The following is a 17,468-nucleotide window of genomic DNA, read 5'->3' as shown; positions in this document are numbered from 1 at the left end:
GAGGGCTGTCTAAGACTGGGTGGGGGCTCTGGAGCAACCTCTTTCTTGCCATTTAAATTAAAAAAAAAAAGGCAAGGCGGAGTAATTTTTTATATGGTTGGAAGACAAGGTAAGGAGCGGGCTCAGATGTGGTGGTGGTTCTCTGTTCTCGTGATCGACTCCAGACCCTTGGCCCCAGGGGAATGTGTGTCTGCATCCGAGGCGTACAGGGCTCATGTTGCAGGCGCTTGGTGCTTTCTGCACAGGTTATTCTGCTTTTTAGGAGAGTTGCAAAGGGAAGTGCAGGTCTCCTGTTGGAAGGCACAGTTTCTTCTGTGGGGCTGAAGGCCTGGGTTTGTGTGTGGAGGAAGAGAGGTGTCTTCATCTGGGCCCTGAGATGGGGATGAAGGGCCAGGCACAGCCTTCCGCCTCAATTTTTACCATGCTTATGTTCCTTTTGTTTTTTTTCCTCCCTGTGACTAGATCTGTCCTGTCTGACCCTATGACTCCTGCGTCGCAGCGGCTCTTGGCCCTTGAAGAACGACATTTTAAACTGTAGAAGAGGAAGGGGAAAAGATGGGCCATTGGGAGCGTCTCCCTGAAAAGAGTGAACCCAGCCCAGCCCTGCCTTTTTGCTACTTAGGGAGGAATTCTGCCACGGAAGGTAAATCAAGTACCTCTCAACTTTCTCCATCTGTGCATGGGGGATGAGTTTGTCCTTCTTCCACGCATGTGGAGCCTCAGACACATGAACAGTTAGAGTTACGTCAGCAGCTGTATGGGATGTTGCTTTATATACGCTTTCAGGGCTTTTGGTTGGCTGCTGCTGTTAACTTCGAAGTCGTATTTATGTGAAAACTTTGTTTTTTCTCCGTTAACAAGAAGGATCTCTATGCTTGACAGTCCTCCTGTTGCAGCTGATAGTGCAGCCTGTATGGCTGTTTTTGCAGCTTGTAGCTGCCTGGTCTCTCCTCTGGCAGATTTACCTAGATCCCTGTTTAGAGATCACAGCCTGCTGTTCATGGGTCTGTGCAGATTCACAGTGAAGGACACAGCTCTAGCTCTAAAGCCGTTAAAGAACCTTTGTTGTAAATTAATGTCTACAGGGAAATACCAAGATCATCCTTAAATTTCAGAGGTTTAAAATAAGTCCTGCCAAACTGGCTTAAAAACTGCCCCTGCCTGATTTCTGTATCTCTTATTTCACGTGGTGCTCTAGAAGGAGTAGGGCAGACACTGGAATTCCCAGAGCGCTCGAGAGCGAGCGAGGTTCCCTGTGACTTGCAGGGAAGGTGCTTTGTTAACAAAACCTGCTGGTGAATCTGGAGTTCTGGAGAGGCATCCCAAAAGGCTGCAGAGGCAGCTGGAGGCAATGCAAAGCGAACTTCAAACAGAGCTAAAGGTAAAAGCGAGCCGTGAGTCGCGCTGCTCAGCAGTTCTCTGCCTGCGTTTTCTCGCTGATCTTGGTGACTGGCCAACTGCTGGGGCTTCACAGCTTGTGTGGGCTCCTCGCAGCAGAAAACAGGAAACACTCCTTACTGAATAGGATCCTTGCTGTTCTGCTGTGAGGCTGGGATTATTCACCAAGTCTGAAGAGATCCTTGCATCCAGATGCTTTAGAGTGAAGGCAAAAAGCTCTTTGCTCGTCTGACGTTACGATTTCCCTGTGGCAGTTGGTCTGGACTCGCTCGGTACAACGGTAGTGCTGATAGCCGAAGGTGGGTCTGACTTGGCCGACCTGTGCGGGCCAGGCCGCTGAGCAGTCTCAGCGAGAGGTCCGGGCTCTGCCCTGGGCTCCTGGCAGTCCTCTCCCGTTTGAGGAGCTGGGGCCTGCCCCCGTGCTCGGGGTGCTGCTGGTGGAGGCGGCGGCTGCCGGGCGTCCTCCTGCCTGCCAGGTCTGCCTTTCTGTGGCAGGTACCGGAGCAGCACGTCGGCCCTGTTTAAATGAACTGCCCAGCTGGTTCCCTTTGGGACAAGGCATTGCTTCCACTTCTGCCAGAGCAGCTAGCGTGGGGAGGGGACAGGCTCCTGACGGAGCAGCGATGTGGGATGCTTTATATAGTTGAGTGTGTGTATTCAGACATTTCGCTGGCTGTGATTTACATCTGCTGTTTCTGAGGGTGGGAAAAAAAAAAACCACAAAACATAAACTAGTTTAACTTCAGATTTAGGCTTTCCATTTTCTTGGTGTCTTGACACCATAAGAAATGGACCAGAAAATAAAAGGCTTGGCAGAGCTGGGTAAAGCTGTGCTGTGTAATTCCAGCGTTGGCCCCAGCTGTTAACAAGTGGCTTGTTCCGCTTATCTAACGAAGGGAAACCTGCCTCGCAGACCTTTGCATCCTTCTCTGCCTTATCTGTAGCCGTGAACGCTCTCCAGAGAACCCACTTCTCGTGGGTGCAGGGCCCGGCACGTGTGCGAGGCGCCGTCCCGGTCAGAGCCTGCCGGTGCCTCTGCCGTCGCAGATGGGGAACGTGCAGCCGTGCAGAAATAGGCTGGGGCTGGATTCCTGCCTCTGGGCTGTCGGTGGCAACGTCTTCCTCTGGTCTTGCTGCATCTGCCTGTAGACACGCTGCGGGCTGCGGCAGCGGGCTGCGCCACATTCCTCCGTGATCTCTGGGGTTTGTGGGATGTGTTGGAGCTCAGGCGACAGCTGGGGAGCGCAGCCGGTGCCCTGGCAGCTGGTGGCTTGAGTAGTTTTTAATGGGAACTCGTACCCCAAGTCACAGGACCTCGTTTAGCTCCTGCCTGGCTTCCTGGTAGGCAGAGGCTGCTGCAGACAGAGCTCAAGCAAAATAAAGAGACTTTGCAGTGTCGAAATGCAGCAAGTGGGAAGAATATTCTAAGCTTGTAGCAGAAAGAACAAAACCTGCAATGTGTGTTTCTGCCTGCATCTTGAACGTTTCTCTTCTAATAAACCTGGAGCATAGGAACCTGAGGCTTGGGAGGCTGCCCTTCTGACTGCGGCACCTGGGCAGAGCGTATCCCCGTTCCTGAGGGTGATCGGCGACAGCCTCGTGTGCCGGTGGCCACGGGCAGGCGCTCGCCCCAGCGCCGCAGCTGCGGTACTGCAGCCTCTGCAAGGCAGGCGAGTGCTCGGCCGGGACAGGAGACCGAAGTGTGGGTGTAGCCCTGGTAAGGACTGCATCCTCCTCCTGTTGAAATATTTTTGGAGGAATATAATGCTGTCTGGTGGAAATCTGCCGCAAGGTTTCCTTCCCCGGCATGAAAATGGTGCTGAGCTTTGAGCGTTCTCCCCGTCGCCCCCGTGTTGTTGCTTATCTGTGGGGTTTGGCGTATTATTTCTGCCCCTCTGGCAGTCCTGAGGTGACAAAGCCCCTTCACAGCGCTGCAGATCGAATTCCTGAGCTTTAGAAGGGCTTGATCTGAAAAAAAAAAAGTACGGAAGGGATGTGGCAGGAATTGGGTGGGCAGCTCAGCAGCGCTGGGTCAGGCCACCCTGTCAGAATGTCTTAGAGCAGGGCCCCCCCCCGCCCAGAAGTCGTTGCCATGGCTTAGCAACCTGCAGCAACAAACTGTGTTCCCTGAGCCGCTTTCAGTCGTGAAGCGGAGGCTTGCAGTCGGCTGCGATTCTCGATTATACATTTTATAGGGCTGTAGGACTTGACGCAGCGCCAAGGACGTGGCAAGCCAGGAGATCTTGCCATGTTCCTCGCAGGCTGAAGGTACGGGTGGCGGGAGCGGGGCGAGCAGGGGTTTGATCCGGTCTGTGGATGTTGCTTCTGCTTGTCCCACGGCTCTGGAAGCCGGCCGTGGAATTGGGGATGGGGCGGATAAAGTCTGTCTTGTGCTGAGCGTGCGCCAGCGGGCAGGCTGTGCTGGAGGCAGGAGGGATGGGGCACCACGGCGTCTAACCTGGGCTGCTTGGCTTGCTTTTTCAGATGAGCCTTGCCCAGTCCGAGGGCACATAACGCCCTTGCGCCGTGGTCGCACACAGGGCTGTCCACCTCCCTGTTAGATCGTCCTCCGCTTCTGTAGGTGCGGAGGCGACGCTGTCCGCACAGCGCGACGTGAGCTTGGTGTGCTGAGAGCCGCTCTGCTTTCAGCAGCCGCCTCGAGGAACCCAAAGATTTTTTTTTTTTGCTTTTCTTTCTCAAGGTGGCTGATTTCCTCAGCAAGCTATTCTGCCTCCAGCCTCTTTCACTTAAATCCTTTCAGTGCATCAAAAAGTACAGATGAGGGGCTGAGTTTGTCGGGTCCTAGCTGGGAGAGGCTGCAGGCTGGCTGCGCTTTTCCAGTACCTGTAGTGTCATTTCATGTTGTGGGATTTTGAGGCGCTGCCAGTGTTAGGCACAACACCTGTAGGTGCTCCCAGGACCATCAGCTGGGCTTTAATGATCCTGAAGAGCTTCGCATGATAAGGAACAGCCTTGCTGGGTGGCACAGCCCTCTAGCCCGATTCTGCAGGGGTTAAGCAATAGGAGCTCTTCAGCTTGTTTGTCCTTCCACCAGCTACTGAAATGAGGAACGTGGGTAGGGCCTCACGATTGATGTGTTTTCCTCCTATTATACAACTGAGAACGATTGTTTAACCCCGCTTTCCTTTTGATCTTGTTTGCCTGTGTGTACTTGGGCAAAAGCTTCCTTTGATTTGTGAAAGGCTTCTTAGAAAAAGGGATTTTACTGTTTTCCTTTGGAAAGTTTTGCTCTCTGGACATGAGCTAATGTCAAACAGAAGATCCAACACTGGAGGAAAAATCTTTATGGAAAGAGCTGTTAGATTTGTACAGTTAGTGCTTTTGGCTTTTAATTAGCAAATGAGTAATATTTTTGTGTTTTGCCTGTGGCCTCTTGAATCAAAATAATATGTACTAAAACTTTGTGGATTACGGTCATTCCTGAAGTGTCTGCTAACTGGCTAAAACGCTTTGAAGAAACACCTCCACCCAAGAAAAGCTTTAGGCCTGGGGGATATTGATTATTTCAGGTGTGGGAGGGACTGCAGTGAGCATGCCGAATCCATCGCGTTTTGTTCCTGCTGAAGGAAACACCGTTGGGAGAAGGAATGAATTAACTCCTGTCCCCATTGTTCCAAAACGAGTACATTAGCTCAACAGTGATGTTGAAGAGGGCAGTAACCCTTTAAAGGATTAATAAGCAAGAATCAAGTGTCGGGTAAAGCAGTCGAACCCAACTCCTTGGTGGAGTTGTTGCCTTCGAGCCCGGGGTGCGGCTCCGCTGTGGTACCAGTCCATGTGCGGAGTCTTAACACGTCGTACTCGGCGCAGCGCTGCTTGAGCATTGCTGTATCGCAGCGCACGAAGGCTCGCCGGGCCCTCCCCTGAAACTGGGGTGCTGTTAGGATTGCCCCGCTGGCTTTTCCTGCGAGTGGAGTGTAAATTACTTCAAATTGCTGTCCGCTTCATGGGTATGTGTGACAGCAATTAGAGGCCCTGTGTATTAATGCGGGAGAGGAGTGAACGAGTCACGTTTCAGCTGAGGCTGTTTGAGAGTCTGATCAGGTTTTTTTGGTGGGAGGGAGTGCTGCTGCTCCCTGGTGTCATTAGTGAGGTGGTTAATTATGCACATGCCAAGCAGCTGGTGGTTACCGGTGGTGTGCATGCAGGCAGAACTGGTTTGTTGTATCTGCTGCTCTTCACCAGTTACTCTTGATGGAGAAGCCAAAGCCTGCAGACCAGCACTCTCTTCTGTGCCAGTGGCTTTTAAGCTCGTTGGCCTGTCGATGTCCCAAATGTAAGCAGAAATTCCTGGGAAAACCACTAAACCATGCAGGCTCATTCCACACATGCAAGCAAGCCCAATGCCAACAAAATGGGAAGAAGCAAAGCAATGGGCAGAGCAAGGCTGCGAAGCTGATCCTGTGGCTGCTGAGTTGCCTCTCCAGACCTCGCTGGTAGCGCTGAGCACAAGACCCAGGCTGAGACCCGGGGTTGCCCGTGCCGGCTGGACTCTGGACCCCGCTCAGTTTTGGCGCTGGCATTTGAAATCAGATCCGCTCTGTCAAGCAGCGCGTAACACGGGGGGCACGGGATGTAATTTTCTACCAGAGAAGTCAAGGTAATGATCAGAAGGACCAGGAAGGTCTGACACGAGTCAAGTCTATAAATGCAGTCGCTTGGAACGGTCTGGCCGAAGCCCTGCGCGGCGGGGAGAGCGCAGTAGCCCCCGGCCTGTATCTCATGAAACGGAGCGTTTGTTCTTGCTGCCTTCACATTTCTGTAACGCGCAGCCGTGTAACTCCCATCCACGTGGGTGCCGGGCGCGCACCCCAGGCAGAGAGCCGGTGGGGATATGGCAGCCAGACCTGCGCTGCTGGTGTTCCGTTTCCGGAGGAGTTACGGGATGTACGTTGTGCCAGCTCTTCCTTGCCGTTAAATCCTAATGGGGCCTGTATCTGAGCAGAGGGCTCGTGGTTCCAGATTAGGGCCAAGTTTGGAGTTGTGCTCAGCCTGCGTACCAGCAAGTGCCCTCTTCGTTTCGCTGCCAGGCCCAGCAGCCCAGGGAAGTGGCTCCAGCCAGGAATGCAGAACATGCGCTGGGCTTGTTTCTGTCCCACTGTACTGCGTGGTTTAGAAACTGGGTCGCTGGACAACTAGGTCAGGCAGAGGGGCTTTTAGCCAGCTGTAGATTATGCTGCATGTTTGGATTCCATACTGTTCTCGTTAACCTTCACTTCCCGGCCGCTCTTGGGGGCTGTTGCTGGCTGGCGGGTCCGCGATGCCGCGAGGCTGCCGGGTGGCTCTAGCCCGGAGCAGGGTGGCCGTGTGCTGGGCACTCATCTCAAGTATGTGGCTTGCGGGGAGCCGGCAAGTTTGTCACCGCTGCTGACCGCGCTGTGCCCTAAAATGCCCAGATTTCAGATGCTGGGGGGTGTCGTGAGCCGCAGTGAGCGGTGCTGGCAGGATGGCAGGCGAGTAATCACCCGGGCTTGGCAAGCTGCCCCTGGCCAGCTGGGCTGCGCTAACTGGGTCGCTCGCAGGAGAGCAACAGGCCATCACGGCTCTGCGCACGCTGTCGCTGGGCTGGTGGATCCTCCCTGTTGTATGGGAGCAGGCTGCTGACGTGAGGGTTTCCTGTGAAATTTCCATTGTGTCAGGTCAGGAGCTACTTTAAAGCTGCAAGGCACGGACATGGGCACAGCTTCAGCACTGACAACTCTTCTGTCTTCAGTCTGCTTGTCAGACCAGAGATCCGGCTGAGCAGAGCCCTTTCGCCTGCGTCCTGGCACCAGCCTTGATCCTTACCCAAGCAGCCTCCTTGCCTGGGCTGGGTGATGGGAGCCCACCAGATGCCTTCAGTAAAGTGCTTCAGCCAAAGGTCAGCTCCTCTGCAGAGCCCCTGTGCTCTCTCCAGGCACCGCCGGGGCAGCTGCCGCTGCGTAGCTCTGTCCTGGTGACGGATCTTCTCCTGTCCCACCGGCAGTGCCGGCAGCCTCTTGCCTTGGTGTGACCTGGACTCCTGGGAGCAGAGGCCAGGCTGATGCAGATCCTGGGGGCTGGGAGCCAATTGCTGCAAAACTTGACTGCTTTAAGCTTCTGGGACACTTTTCCCCCGCTCTGGAAACTTTCCAGTGGTGGTAAGACTGCTTCAGAAACCATGCAGCCCCCGCCGGAGATGTTACGGGTTTACTCAGGGAAACTGAGACGACAAAGCATTGGTGCCCCAGAACACACACAGTGCAAACCAGTGAGAAGATCGCTGGTGTCCTGGCTCCCATGCTGGGCTGTAACTGCTACAGAACAGCCCCTCTTGCATCCATATGTTGTTTTCTCTCCCTTTCCTCCCCTCCCCCTTGCTTTCTGGTTTTAATTCTATTTCTTTTGGCTCACAAAGCTGATGAAATTAGGAAAGATTATTAAAAACACCACTGCTCACAGAACAGGTTTCTCCCCAGCTATCCCAGCTGCAGAGCGGCTCTGGTATCTGTTGGCAACGCTTATATTGGAAATAATGAGAAAATGGTGTCTTTTTTTTTTCCCCCTGAGAACCAGGCAAAGCTGACACTCGAGACTTCCAGCACAGGCTGATTAAGTTTGATTTGTTTTCTTTGTTTGTTTTCAATTTTTTAAGGGATTCTGTTTGGCCTTCTGTATTTCCAAAGAAGGGATGGGCTTCCCTAGTGACCTGGCACCAGGTACTGGCTCAGAAGAGGGGCTGCAGCGCACGATCTGCTGCTAGAAGGAGGGCAGGCAGCGGAGCTGGCAGGGGCTGGCAGTGGCTGCTGTCCTTGGGGAGGAGCTGGACGCCTCTGTGTTTGAACACAAGGCCCTGGGGTGGTCACTGCTCTTCATCAGTCGTTGGCTTTACTGACCGCTGTGCTCTGATTTTTGCAGGCGTATTTTTTGCCATGTGTTTAGTAGGTAGGTGCTGGCTCTGCTCCTGTGATGGCTTTGTTCTCGCTGTTGTCGTCTGTTGTTTGCCTTGGACCGGGCTGGTGTATCTCGGTGAGCTCTAGCGTGAGCGCAGAGTCGTCGCTGTCGCTGTTCCGCTCGGCACAGCCACGCGGGTCGAGGTGGGTCAGTGCCTCTTTCAAACCTTGGCCTTCTCCGGCCCCTGGGCGGCTGGGGCCCGGGGACTTCTGTAGCCAGCACATCATTTACCTGGGTGAAACTCGCTTCCCTTGCAGTGCTGTTGTCTGCCTCTGCGCTGGTCTTTGCTCGTGTTGCTAATACTTGCACTCATCAGCTCCTGGAGTGAGTCAGTGTCTCCCGACAGCCTGGCACACTGTTTGCATGGTGCAGGTGGAGGTGTCTGCTCCTGCCCTGGGACCCACAGCCATCGGTGCTGGTGAGATCTTGTGGAAGGTGCTGCTTTCCCAGCAAAGCTGTCTGGGGCCAGGCGCTTTCCAGGTTGCTCTGGATCCTTGCCCACGTGTGCTTGTAGCCTGAAACCGCTGTGGACTGAGGAGGGCTGGCTGTGTGGGTGAGCAGGAGCATGGAAGTACAGCCCTGTGAGCTCCAGATGAGTCAGCCTCCCTGTGCTGGTGGAGTGGAGAGCTCCTCTGGAGCTGGTAGATGCTGGCTTGCTCCATGGACCGTGCCTAGAACAGTCGGCCAGGCAGAAAGCTTGGCTCAGCCGGAGTGTCTGGGATCCAGCGGCTTGAACATATTGTGGCAGAAAGGAGGGAACATGTGAACATGTGCTTTGCGGGCCGTGGAACAAATCCATGGGCTCCCATGCAGACTTTTTTCTCCAAGGAGAAGAGGAAGCTTTTTTAAGCCATTAACTTTTCTTTTGTCAACAGAAAAATTATTCTCAGCAATTGGATTTTCCTCTGGGGGCAGGAACAGTTAGTTATTGTGCTGGAAGACAGCACAGTGTGACCACGGAAATCTTATCTGTGTGGTTGCTGCCAAGATGAAAGACAGGTAGATATGCTTTGGGTCGGAGGAGCCCCAGCCCCGCTCGCTGTGATCCTGCGCTGCCATGTGAAGGGCGGATATAAGCTCATGCCAGAAAACCAAATAAAGCCCCTTTTTGACCAAGACTTGGAGCAAAACTGCAATGTGTTGGGTATGTAGGAATGAATCTCCTGTGACCAGGGTAGGGGGAGTTGATCGTGATGGTCTGCCTTAACTTTTAGATGTCGTATTTGTGGGGAGGATGGAGGAGCAGTGCAAATTGGGGCTTGAGATGAGATGCTGGCCCCTCCGAAGCGATTGGGGAGCTGGGGGATCCGCGCCTTGGGGATGCGACAGGCTTGGGGCTGTCCTCTGTGCAGCACGGCTCTAACCAGCTGGGGAGTGAGTTGTTGCCTTCCCCTTTCCTCTCCTCTACTTCCCCAAGGGCTTCTTAGGAACCTTTGTCTGTGGTGGATGCTGAGGAGGCTTTGGGTAAGGGTAGGAATGTCAAAGTGCTTTTGACTTGTTAATTACTGATCCTCTCTGATACCATCAAGCCCTTGTTGCTATGTAGATCTCTTCTGTGTTGAGCAGCAGTGCAGGCACTTGGAGTCCCCAGGCCAAGATGATCACAATCTACAAAGACGCAGGAGCGTGATGACAAGGGAAGCGGAGGGAAGGGGGGAAAAAGTGACTTATCCCAGCTTTTCTCTGTAATTTGGGCTAAAGCCCAGTTCTGTGACTGGCCTCTGATCTGTGCAAGCTATCCCCTCTCCCTGCCCAGCCCTAGGGAGGCTGATGGTGCTGGGGTCAAGAAGCTGTGCATATTTGGAGAGGGCAGGATTGGGAAGCTCATTTGCTTAAATCAAGTATAATCATAGGTGGTAGTTGCTGTTTACTGCAGAGGCAATTTCCTGCAGCAGTGGGCTTGTCTGGGCTCCTGCCCAGCCTTTCTCCCCTCTATCGTGTCTTGCCTGTGTTGCAGACGGTTGGCTTGGCTTCACCCTGGTGCCTGAGTGCCTCTGCAAGCCCTTCCAGGAAAGGTATTTTCTAAGCTCTTTGTGCTTCGGTTCGGCACATGATGGATCCCTGCAGCCTGTGAATCATCGCTCTTGCTGAGTAGCGCTGCGCAAGTAGGACTGGCTCGTATTAGCTATGCGATACCTTCTTTGGGGCCATCCTGCAGGTTGCTGAGCCCAGGGAAGAACAAGTGTATCCAGTATCCTGCGGGGCCAGGTCATTAATTCACTGCTGGACCTAGCAGGAGGGAGATTGGGTTGCCAGCTCCATCTCACTCGAGCATTTGCAGGTGCTTTCAGCTCTCCTGTTTCTGCTTTGCAATAGCAGCAGGGCACTCCTTGCTTCAGTGTGCTGGCAGAGCCCTGCAGAGGATCTGGCAGAAGGGGAAACAGCTGGTCTGAGGAATGAGAAGAATTCAGAGGGGCTCAGACCCATCCAGGTGCTGAAATCTTTCTGGAGAGAGTTTTGATGTGGCTTCTGTTTGGCAGATGGCAAGGCTGGCTTTCAGTGCTTGTGTTTTGCCCTCCACTTGGCTCTTTCCTGAGCGGATGTGAAGATGTTTAGTGTCTTGCCCAGCTGTTTGTTGGAAGCAAAAGACAAAGACGAGTTGGTGGGGAGCGTGGTTCTGAGGAAGCGGTGCCCACTTCGATACCTGCGTGCCCATGCAGGAGCAGGTGCTGTGTCTCCCGAGCAGGAGAGGGCAGGCTGTTGATGGAGCTGCTCACGAGTGAGACCTATTAAGACACAGGGCATGAACCAGTGCCTGAGCACAGAGGAGGTCAGAGTGGTCCCAGCTGCGAAGTGGGGGGCTAGCAGGCTGCCTGGGTGCAGCAGCTCATCTGGCAGCCGGGAGCTGTTGTGCTGGGTCCTTCACATCCGTGTTTGCCCTTCCAGTTGGTTTGAACCCAATGTAAATGTGTTGGAGGTGTTGAGACTTGCAGTGCGAGTGGCTCATTAAGGGATGGGAAGGGATTTGGGTCCCTTCCCAGTGCAGGAGAGCAGCATCTGTCCAAAGGCATGGGAAGGTTTAAGAGCAACCTTAATCCTAGTTGCTCAGAGATCCGTTCTCCCCGCAGCCGTTAATCTTATCTGAATTGCAAACTCTGACACAGGGACTTTCCCTCCCCCGGCCTCTATCAGAGGAGTCTTTTGTCTGTGCCTGCTCTGTGGAAGCAAAGAATCCATCCACACGTGGAGGTGATTTATTGTCCAACTTTCACAGTGTCCAGCGAGTTGATTAAAGTCCCTTCCTGCTGCCCTTTGACTCGGGGAGGGTCCCAGGGGCCAACCATGAAGCAATTGCATTACCTACAGCCTCCCTTTCTGTCCATCCATCACCTTCTCTCCTCCCTTGCTGCTCTAGCTGGGCAGACGCAGTGGTTTCCACAACCAGCTCCGCTTGCTGCGTCTGTCTAGAGCCAAAGCTCCCTCAGCTGTGACGAGCCGGCTGGGCAGGAACGTGGCGTTGTGCAAGCAGCCGGGCCGAGGTGCAGGAGCTTGGCACCGCTGGCTGTGGCTGGGTGGCCACATCTGGCTGTGGAGCAGCAGCAGGGCGAGTTCCTACCTGCCCTCCAGAGCAAGTAGATGCTCCTGGTGTTTGCACAGCTGGAAGAGCTGCCATGCCACGATCTCCTTGCCGTGTGGATGGTGGTTTCAGAGCCTCACATGGCATCTGCATGCCCTCACGCACCTCTGATCCCTCCTGGCTCCTCTTTGTGTTTGGGGTGGGGACTCCTTTATCTGGAGTCAAGTGCAGTGTGAATCTGTATGGCTGTGGCGGTTTGTCACAGACTTTGATGTTGGTGAGAACGGGAGAGGAGGAGCTGGCTCTTTATGGACAAGCCACAGAGGAACCGGTAACTGCCGGTGTGCCGGGGCAGAGCTCAAGGTCAGCCTCTGGCAGATAGCGTGAGAACGGCGTTACCTGGGAATGCCGTCCTCAGCGGGGAGGGATGGGGACTTGGTGCCTGAGGGGCTGCTCTTGGGGCTGCACCCCCTCCGTGCTGGGAGCAGGAACCCCAACAGGTCCAGTGAGCTGGGGGGACTCCTCGTCCAGGCGCTGGAGCACCCGGCTGAGGTCACGCTCTGCTGCAGACGCTGTTGGACGTCTTCACTCTGTGTCTGCTCGGCTGAGTGGGAAAGCTGCTGGAGATGGCAGCAGAGGACAGTATCTGCGGTGGGCAACCAGGGTGCCAGGAGCCAGCAGGGCCACTGTCCCCAGGGAAGGAGCTGGTTCCTCTGCAGCCGATGTGGCGAGGCTGCCGGGTGTCTGGCCGTACCCAGGGACAGTCCCTGGCACACATCCCACTGCTCAGGCCATGGGACTGGGCTCACACTTTAGAGGTGCCCCTGCACTGTCCTCTCCTCTACAAAAAAAAAAAAACCCAAACCCCCAAACCAAAACCCAACATCCAGCGAGTACAAAAATTGCAGCAGGGTTAGCAATAACATGTGTGGGTGAGGAGCAATGCCAGCAGCGCATCGAAACGGGGGAGCAGTTCAGCACACACAAACGGGGCTGAGACCGCTTCCCCCTGCATGCTCCTCCATATGGCACTTGGCTGTGAGCTCCAGCCGTGCCTGGGGCCACTGCAGGTGGTCACACTGGGAGCAGAGTGCAGGAATTCGGGGACCAGGGTGCCGTGAGGGCTGGGACCTGCTCTGTCCAGACACCACAGGATGCTCAACTGGTCCTAACTGCTCTTCTTTTTCCCTCCACAGGGTTCTGGCATCGGTGATGAGCAATGGGGTATGATGTAGCACGTTTTCAGGGGGATGTTGATGAAGACCTTATATGCCCCATCTGCAGCGGGGTCCTGGAGGAGCCGGTTCAGGTAGGTTTCCGTCTGAGCACTGACTGTGGCTACTGAAAGCCTCCGATTGCAGCTCCAGACTTCTAGATGTCTTGATCAGATGATGGGCGCCGCACACAGCGTGTGCATTAGGTGAGCTCAATGGATTCTTAACTTTCCTACTAATGGTTTAAGGCAACAGCATGGGTGAGAAAGCAGCAGCAGGGATAAAAGTCTGAGTTGTGTGTGTTCTGGTGGAAATGAGCTAAAGTTATGGGTTTGGGGGCTGTCCAGGGGTCAGCAAGGAGGCAGGAGGAAGGGATAAGCTTGTGTCGGGACAGGTTTCCCTTTACTCTTTCATTCCTTACTCCCTTCTTAAGTCTACCAAAGCTTGATGCAGCTGCATACCAGCGATGGTTGTCCCAAGGCGGAGATGGCTAAGATCTGTCCCTTGCTTATGGCTTCACGCTTGGTTGACCCTCTCTGCTTCCCTGCGCACATGCTTCCTCCATGCTATGGAGCTGATCTGTTTTACTTGCTGTTGGGAGCTGGCTCGGCTCTCCCCCTGCCACCGAACGTCATTCGGAGGGTGGACAGACCGCAGCCCTGGTAGCAGCACGCTGCTCTGCCCGGGCCCGGCACAGCCGAGTGGTTTGAGGATCCTCCGGCTCACTCTGCAGCTTGTGCAGCCGCTCGGGGAAGGAGGGTGTGCACGGGGAGCTGCTGCTTCCGCTTCCTGCGAAGCGAAAGGGCTGTTGGACGGTGCTGTCCTGTGAGCTCTGCTCCTGTGAGCTCTTCCAGTGCAGCACACTGCGTAGTCCCCGGCCCTCCTGTGCCTTTCAGTCCTCCCAAGCCCTGTTAACTGGGGGGCGAGGTTAGTGGGGGCTTTCATGGCCCCCTCGCCAGTGCTGAGCGGAGCTGGCTTCTACATGGGGCTTTGTTCTCCTGGTCCCTGCCTCTTCCCTTCAGGGTCTGTATGCTGCCGGAGGCGTTCCTCCACTGGCCGAGCTGTGGCCGTGTGCTGGGTAGCTCAGCACCCTCTGCGTAAATCCAGCTTCATTTGAAATAAAACAGATTGAAATAAAACTGAGCTAATCTGAAACATGTGCATAATTATTGCCGTTTCATTGCTTAATAATAAACAGCATCACGAAAGCTGTGATTTGTACCGTGCTGGTAAGCTGCCCCGCGGGGATCCCAGAGGCTGTGTGCTGTAGCCCACCCCGTGCCAGTGGGCTGGGGGTGCGTGGAACTGCAGCCTATTGTAGTGAAAATGGTGTGTTAGCACCTTCCAGCTACGCTAATCTGTTACGTCAAAAGAAGCTTTGCTTTTTAAAAAGTCTGTCAGCATGTGAACATGATCACAGGCCATCGCACAAAACAGAGGCAAAGTTGCTGCTTTCTTAAGCAGGTTTATTTAAATCTCCTGTGAGAATGTGATATCATAAACTCCCTTGATCCCAGGCTTTTCTCAAGCGTGTTTAACAGCCTATCTTGTTGAGTACCAGCCCTCCTCCTCCTGCCAGCACTGCAGTAACTGCAGCTGCGACAAGGCTGAGTGTGGAGCGAGGCACAAGCCGTGCCCTCTGACAGCCCTTGGCTTGAAGGGAGCAAATCCCTGAGGACTCTTTCCTTGTTCTTCCCTTCCTGCGAGGTCCCTCTGCCTGGTCAAAGCAGGGCCGCCTCCAGTCCGATCTCAGGGGCTGTATCCGGCCCCAAGATTTCCGTATCTCTTAAGGATGGAGATTCCCCAGGGCCTGTCCCTGTGTTATGGGCACAGGGTGACCCTCTGCCTGCAGTAGCCAGTGACACTGGTGTGATTTCTCCGTCGCATCTCCAGTCTGCGCTCGGTGACGCTGGGGTACCCCAATCCCTAAGCTTCAGTGGAGGTGGGCATGGGCTTGAGAGGATAAAATGCCGTGAGGGGAGCAGCGAGGCCAGCTTTGTGGAGGACTGGGAAAGCCAAAGCCTCGGAGCGCGGGACTTCAGGAAGATGCAAGGGAGAGGAGTGGCTGTCCCTCTGCCAGAGCCCGGCACGTGCTGCGTGCTGGCTCGGAGACGCTGTGCTGGCCTGGTTGACTCGAGCTGCGTTGTCACGGGGGCTGCACTGAAACTCCCAAGATGGTCCCGTAGCTTGAACGGGCGAACCCTAATTCGGTGTACGTCCTGCAATCGCCGTCTGCCTTTGTCGGCTGGTACAAGACAGCCTGCAAGGCACTGTGCGCTGGGGGAGCAGCTTGTAAATGAGACTTAGCCCTGAATGCGTCTGACCTTCCTGTAACTCTGGGTTTCTGCTCTGTGGAAGAAAGAGTTTTTCTCTGTTGTATGAAGAGCTGGCGTCTGTCCCACTCCCCCTCCCCAGTCTTAACACTCTTTCAACTGCAGCTTGAAGGCAAGAGCAGAGCCCAGCTGTGTAAATACAGTGAAGTAATGGTCTGATCTGCCCTGGAAAAATGTTTCAGTTTAGCTCCCTGATCTGTCTTGCCCCCTCAGCCCTTTCAAGAGGCAGCGTTACCTGGGATGGAGCGCAGCAGGAGCACTGCTCCCACCTCTGGTGGGGAGAGAGTACCTTGGTGGGGTTGGGCACACAAATTCAAACCAGAGCGAGGTGAAGGTGGGCACCTGCTCTTCCAAGGGAAGGGAGGACGGCTCTGCAGCAGTGCCTCTCGCGTTGTAGTGGAAGGTGCTGCGCGTGGCTCTGGTCTTTACCGGTCTTGCTTTTGGTGTCTCATTCGCCTGCGTGGGCATCGTGCCTGCTTGTGTAACGGAGGTGCCTCTTCCCTTTGCTTTCCTCTCCCAAGGCGGCACGGAGCTTCCGTGCATCCCTCAAAGACTTGAGAGCATTTCTCTCGTCAAGGTTGTCCTCCATACACAAGCCAGCAAACATTTCCTGGCTGGGTCTGAGTAACGTGTGGCTGTTCTCTGCCCCTCCGCAGGCTCCTCACTGCGAGCACGCCTTCTGCAATGCCTGCATCACCCAGTGGTTCTCCCAGCAGCAGACGTGCCCCGTGGACCGCAGCGTCGTGACGGTTGCCCACCTCCGCCCCGTCCCGCGGATCATGCGTAATATGCTCTCGAAGCTGCAGATCACTTGCGACAACGCTGTTTTCGGCTGTACGGCAGTTGTGCGACTTGACAACCTGATGTCTCACCTCAACGACTGCGAGCACAATCCAAAGCGTCCAGTGACTTGCGAGCAGGGATGCGGGTGAGGATGGCCTTTGGGGGGCTCTGCCACAGAGGGTGGGCAGAGCAGGGACCACAGGGTCAGGGAAGGAAACTGGGGTTCGGTGCCTGGCACCCCTTTTACCCCAGGGTGCAGAGCTCTGTGGGTCACGGGGCTTTGAAGGCCATGGTGCTGCAGAATGTGTTGGGAAGGATTTTTAGTCAAACTCATTTCTTTTTAACCTTGGTTCAAAACCCCTGGCTCTTCAGCTCATTGCTGAGGCTCAGGTGGCCGTTGGCTGCTGGAAACGGGGTACCGAGGCCTTTGTGAATCCACCCAGAGCCATTCCAGCCCCCTGGGACAAGTTCCAGCGTGAGCTCTGCTCCCTCCTACGTGTCGCCGAAAGCCAGGAGCGGTGGGTGGCTGGTCTGGCCTTGGCGCCTGTGCGCTTGGTGCCGATGTCCTTCCTGCTCACGTGCATCCAGCCAGGTGGTGACTGACTGTTGGCTTTGGAGACTATCCGGTCTCCTCGGATGAAGTCAGGGACTGGATCAGGCCCACAGGCTGCCTAGTGCAGGACCTGGTTGCGAGCCCTGATCACTTTGGAGGAGGAAAATCCCCATCGCCTGCTGACCTGGTGGGGGTTTGTTGCCGTGGCTCTCCCCCAGACCGTTTGGCTTGGCCCTGAGACGCAGCAGGGAGCAGGCCTTCCTGCACCTATCGGAGGTTACGGTGCCGGGCTCCCCAAGGCTCTTGGCAAGTCCTCCAAGACTGGATTTGTTCTGGAGACTGTTCACGTGCTTATGCCAAGTGCTCGGGTGTGTAACTTTCCCTAATGTGGGGCCTCCACCTTTTCCTGTAACGCTCCGCAGCTTGGAAATGCCCAAAGATGAGCTGCCAAACCACAACTGCATCAAGCACTTAAGATCCGTGGTGCAGCAGCAGCAGACAAGAATCGCCGAGCTGGAGAAGACCTCGGCGGAGCACAAGCATCAGCTGGCCGAGCAGGTAGGTCTGCGTGCGCGAGGCGGCTGTCTCGCAGCGGGGTCTCTCGTGGGACAGGTCCGTCTCGTCTGCTTGGACGCCAAACACCAAAAGAGAGGTTTGTGGACGAAGGCAGCGGCTGCGGAGCAGCCCGAGCTGAGCGCAGCCGGGGCTCTGCTGCTGCTCCGCACCTCTGTCGTCCA

The 17,468-nt window shown here is 55.1% G+C and overlaps 1 protein-coding gene across 1 annotated transcript in view; it reads left to right on the top strand.

Annotated features, from left to right (window-relative positions):
• The first annotated feature begins 505 nt into the window (after positions 1-505).
• RNF41 (ring finger protein 41, E3 ubiquitin protein ligase) overlaps positions 506-17,468 on the top strand; it is an 18,218-nt gene continuing 1,255 nt past the window's right edge. Inside the window, exons 1-4 of the mRNA XM_010291876.1 lie at positions 506-643; positions 13,045-13,157; positions 16,052-16,323; positions 17,154-17,289. Of these exons, the coding sequence (XP_010290178.1) occupies positions 13,068-13,157; positions 16,052-16,323; positions 17,154-17,289 (498 nt within the window). The 5' untranslated portion in view covers positions 506-643; positions 13,045-13,067. The remainder of the gene's footprint in view (positions 644-13,044; positions 13,158-16,051; positions 16,324-17,153; positions 17,290-17,468) is intronic.

This window comes from Phaethon lepturus, unplaced genomic scaffold (assembly GCF_000687285.1).
Source record: "Phaethon lepturus isolate BGI_N335 unplaced genomic scaffold, ASM68728v1 scaffold29117, whole genome shotgun sequence".
NCBI lineage: Eukaryota > Metazoa > Chordata > Aves > Phaethontiformes > Phaethontidae > Phaethon > Phaethon lepturus.
Note: the sequence above shows the minus strand (reverse complement) of the source record. Positions and strands in the feature narration are given on the sequence as shown.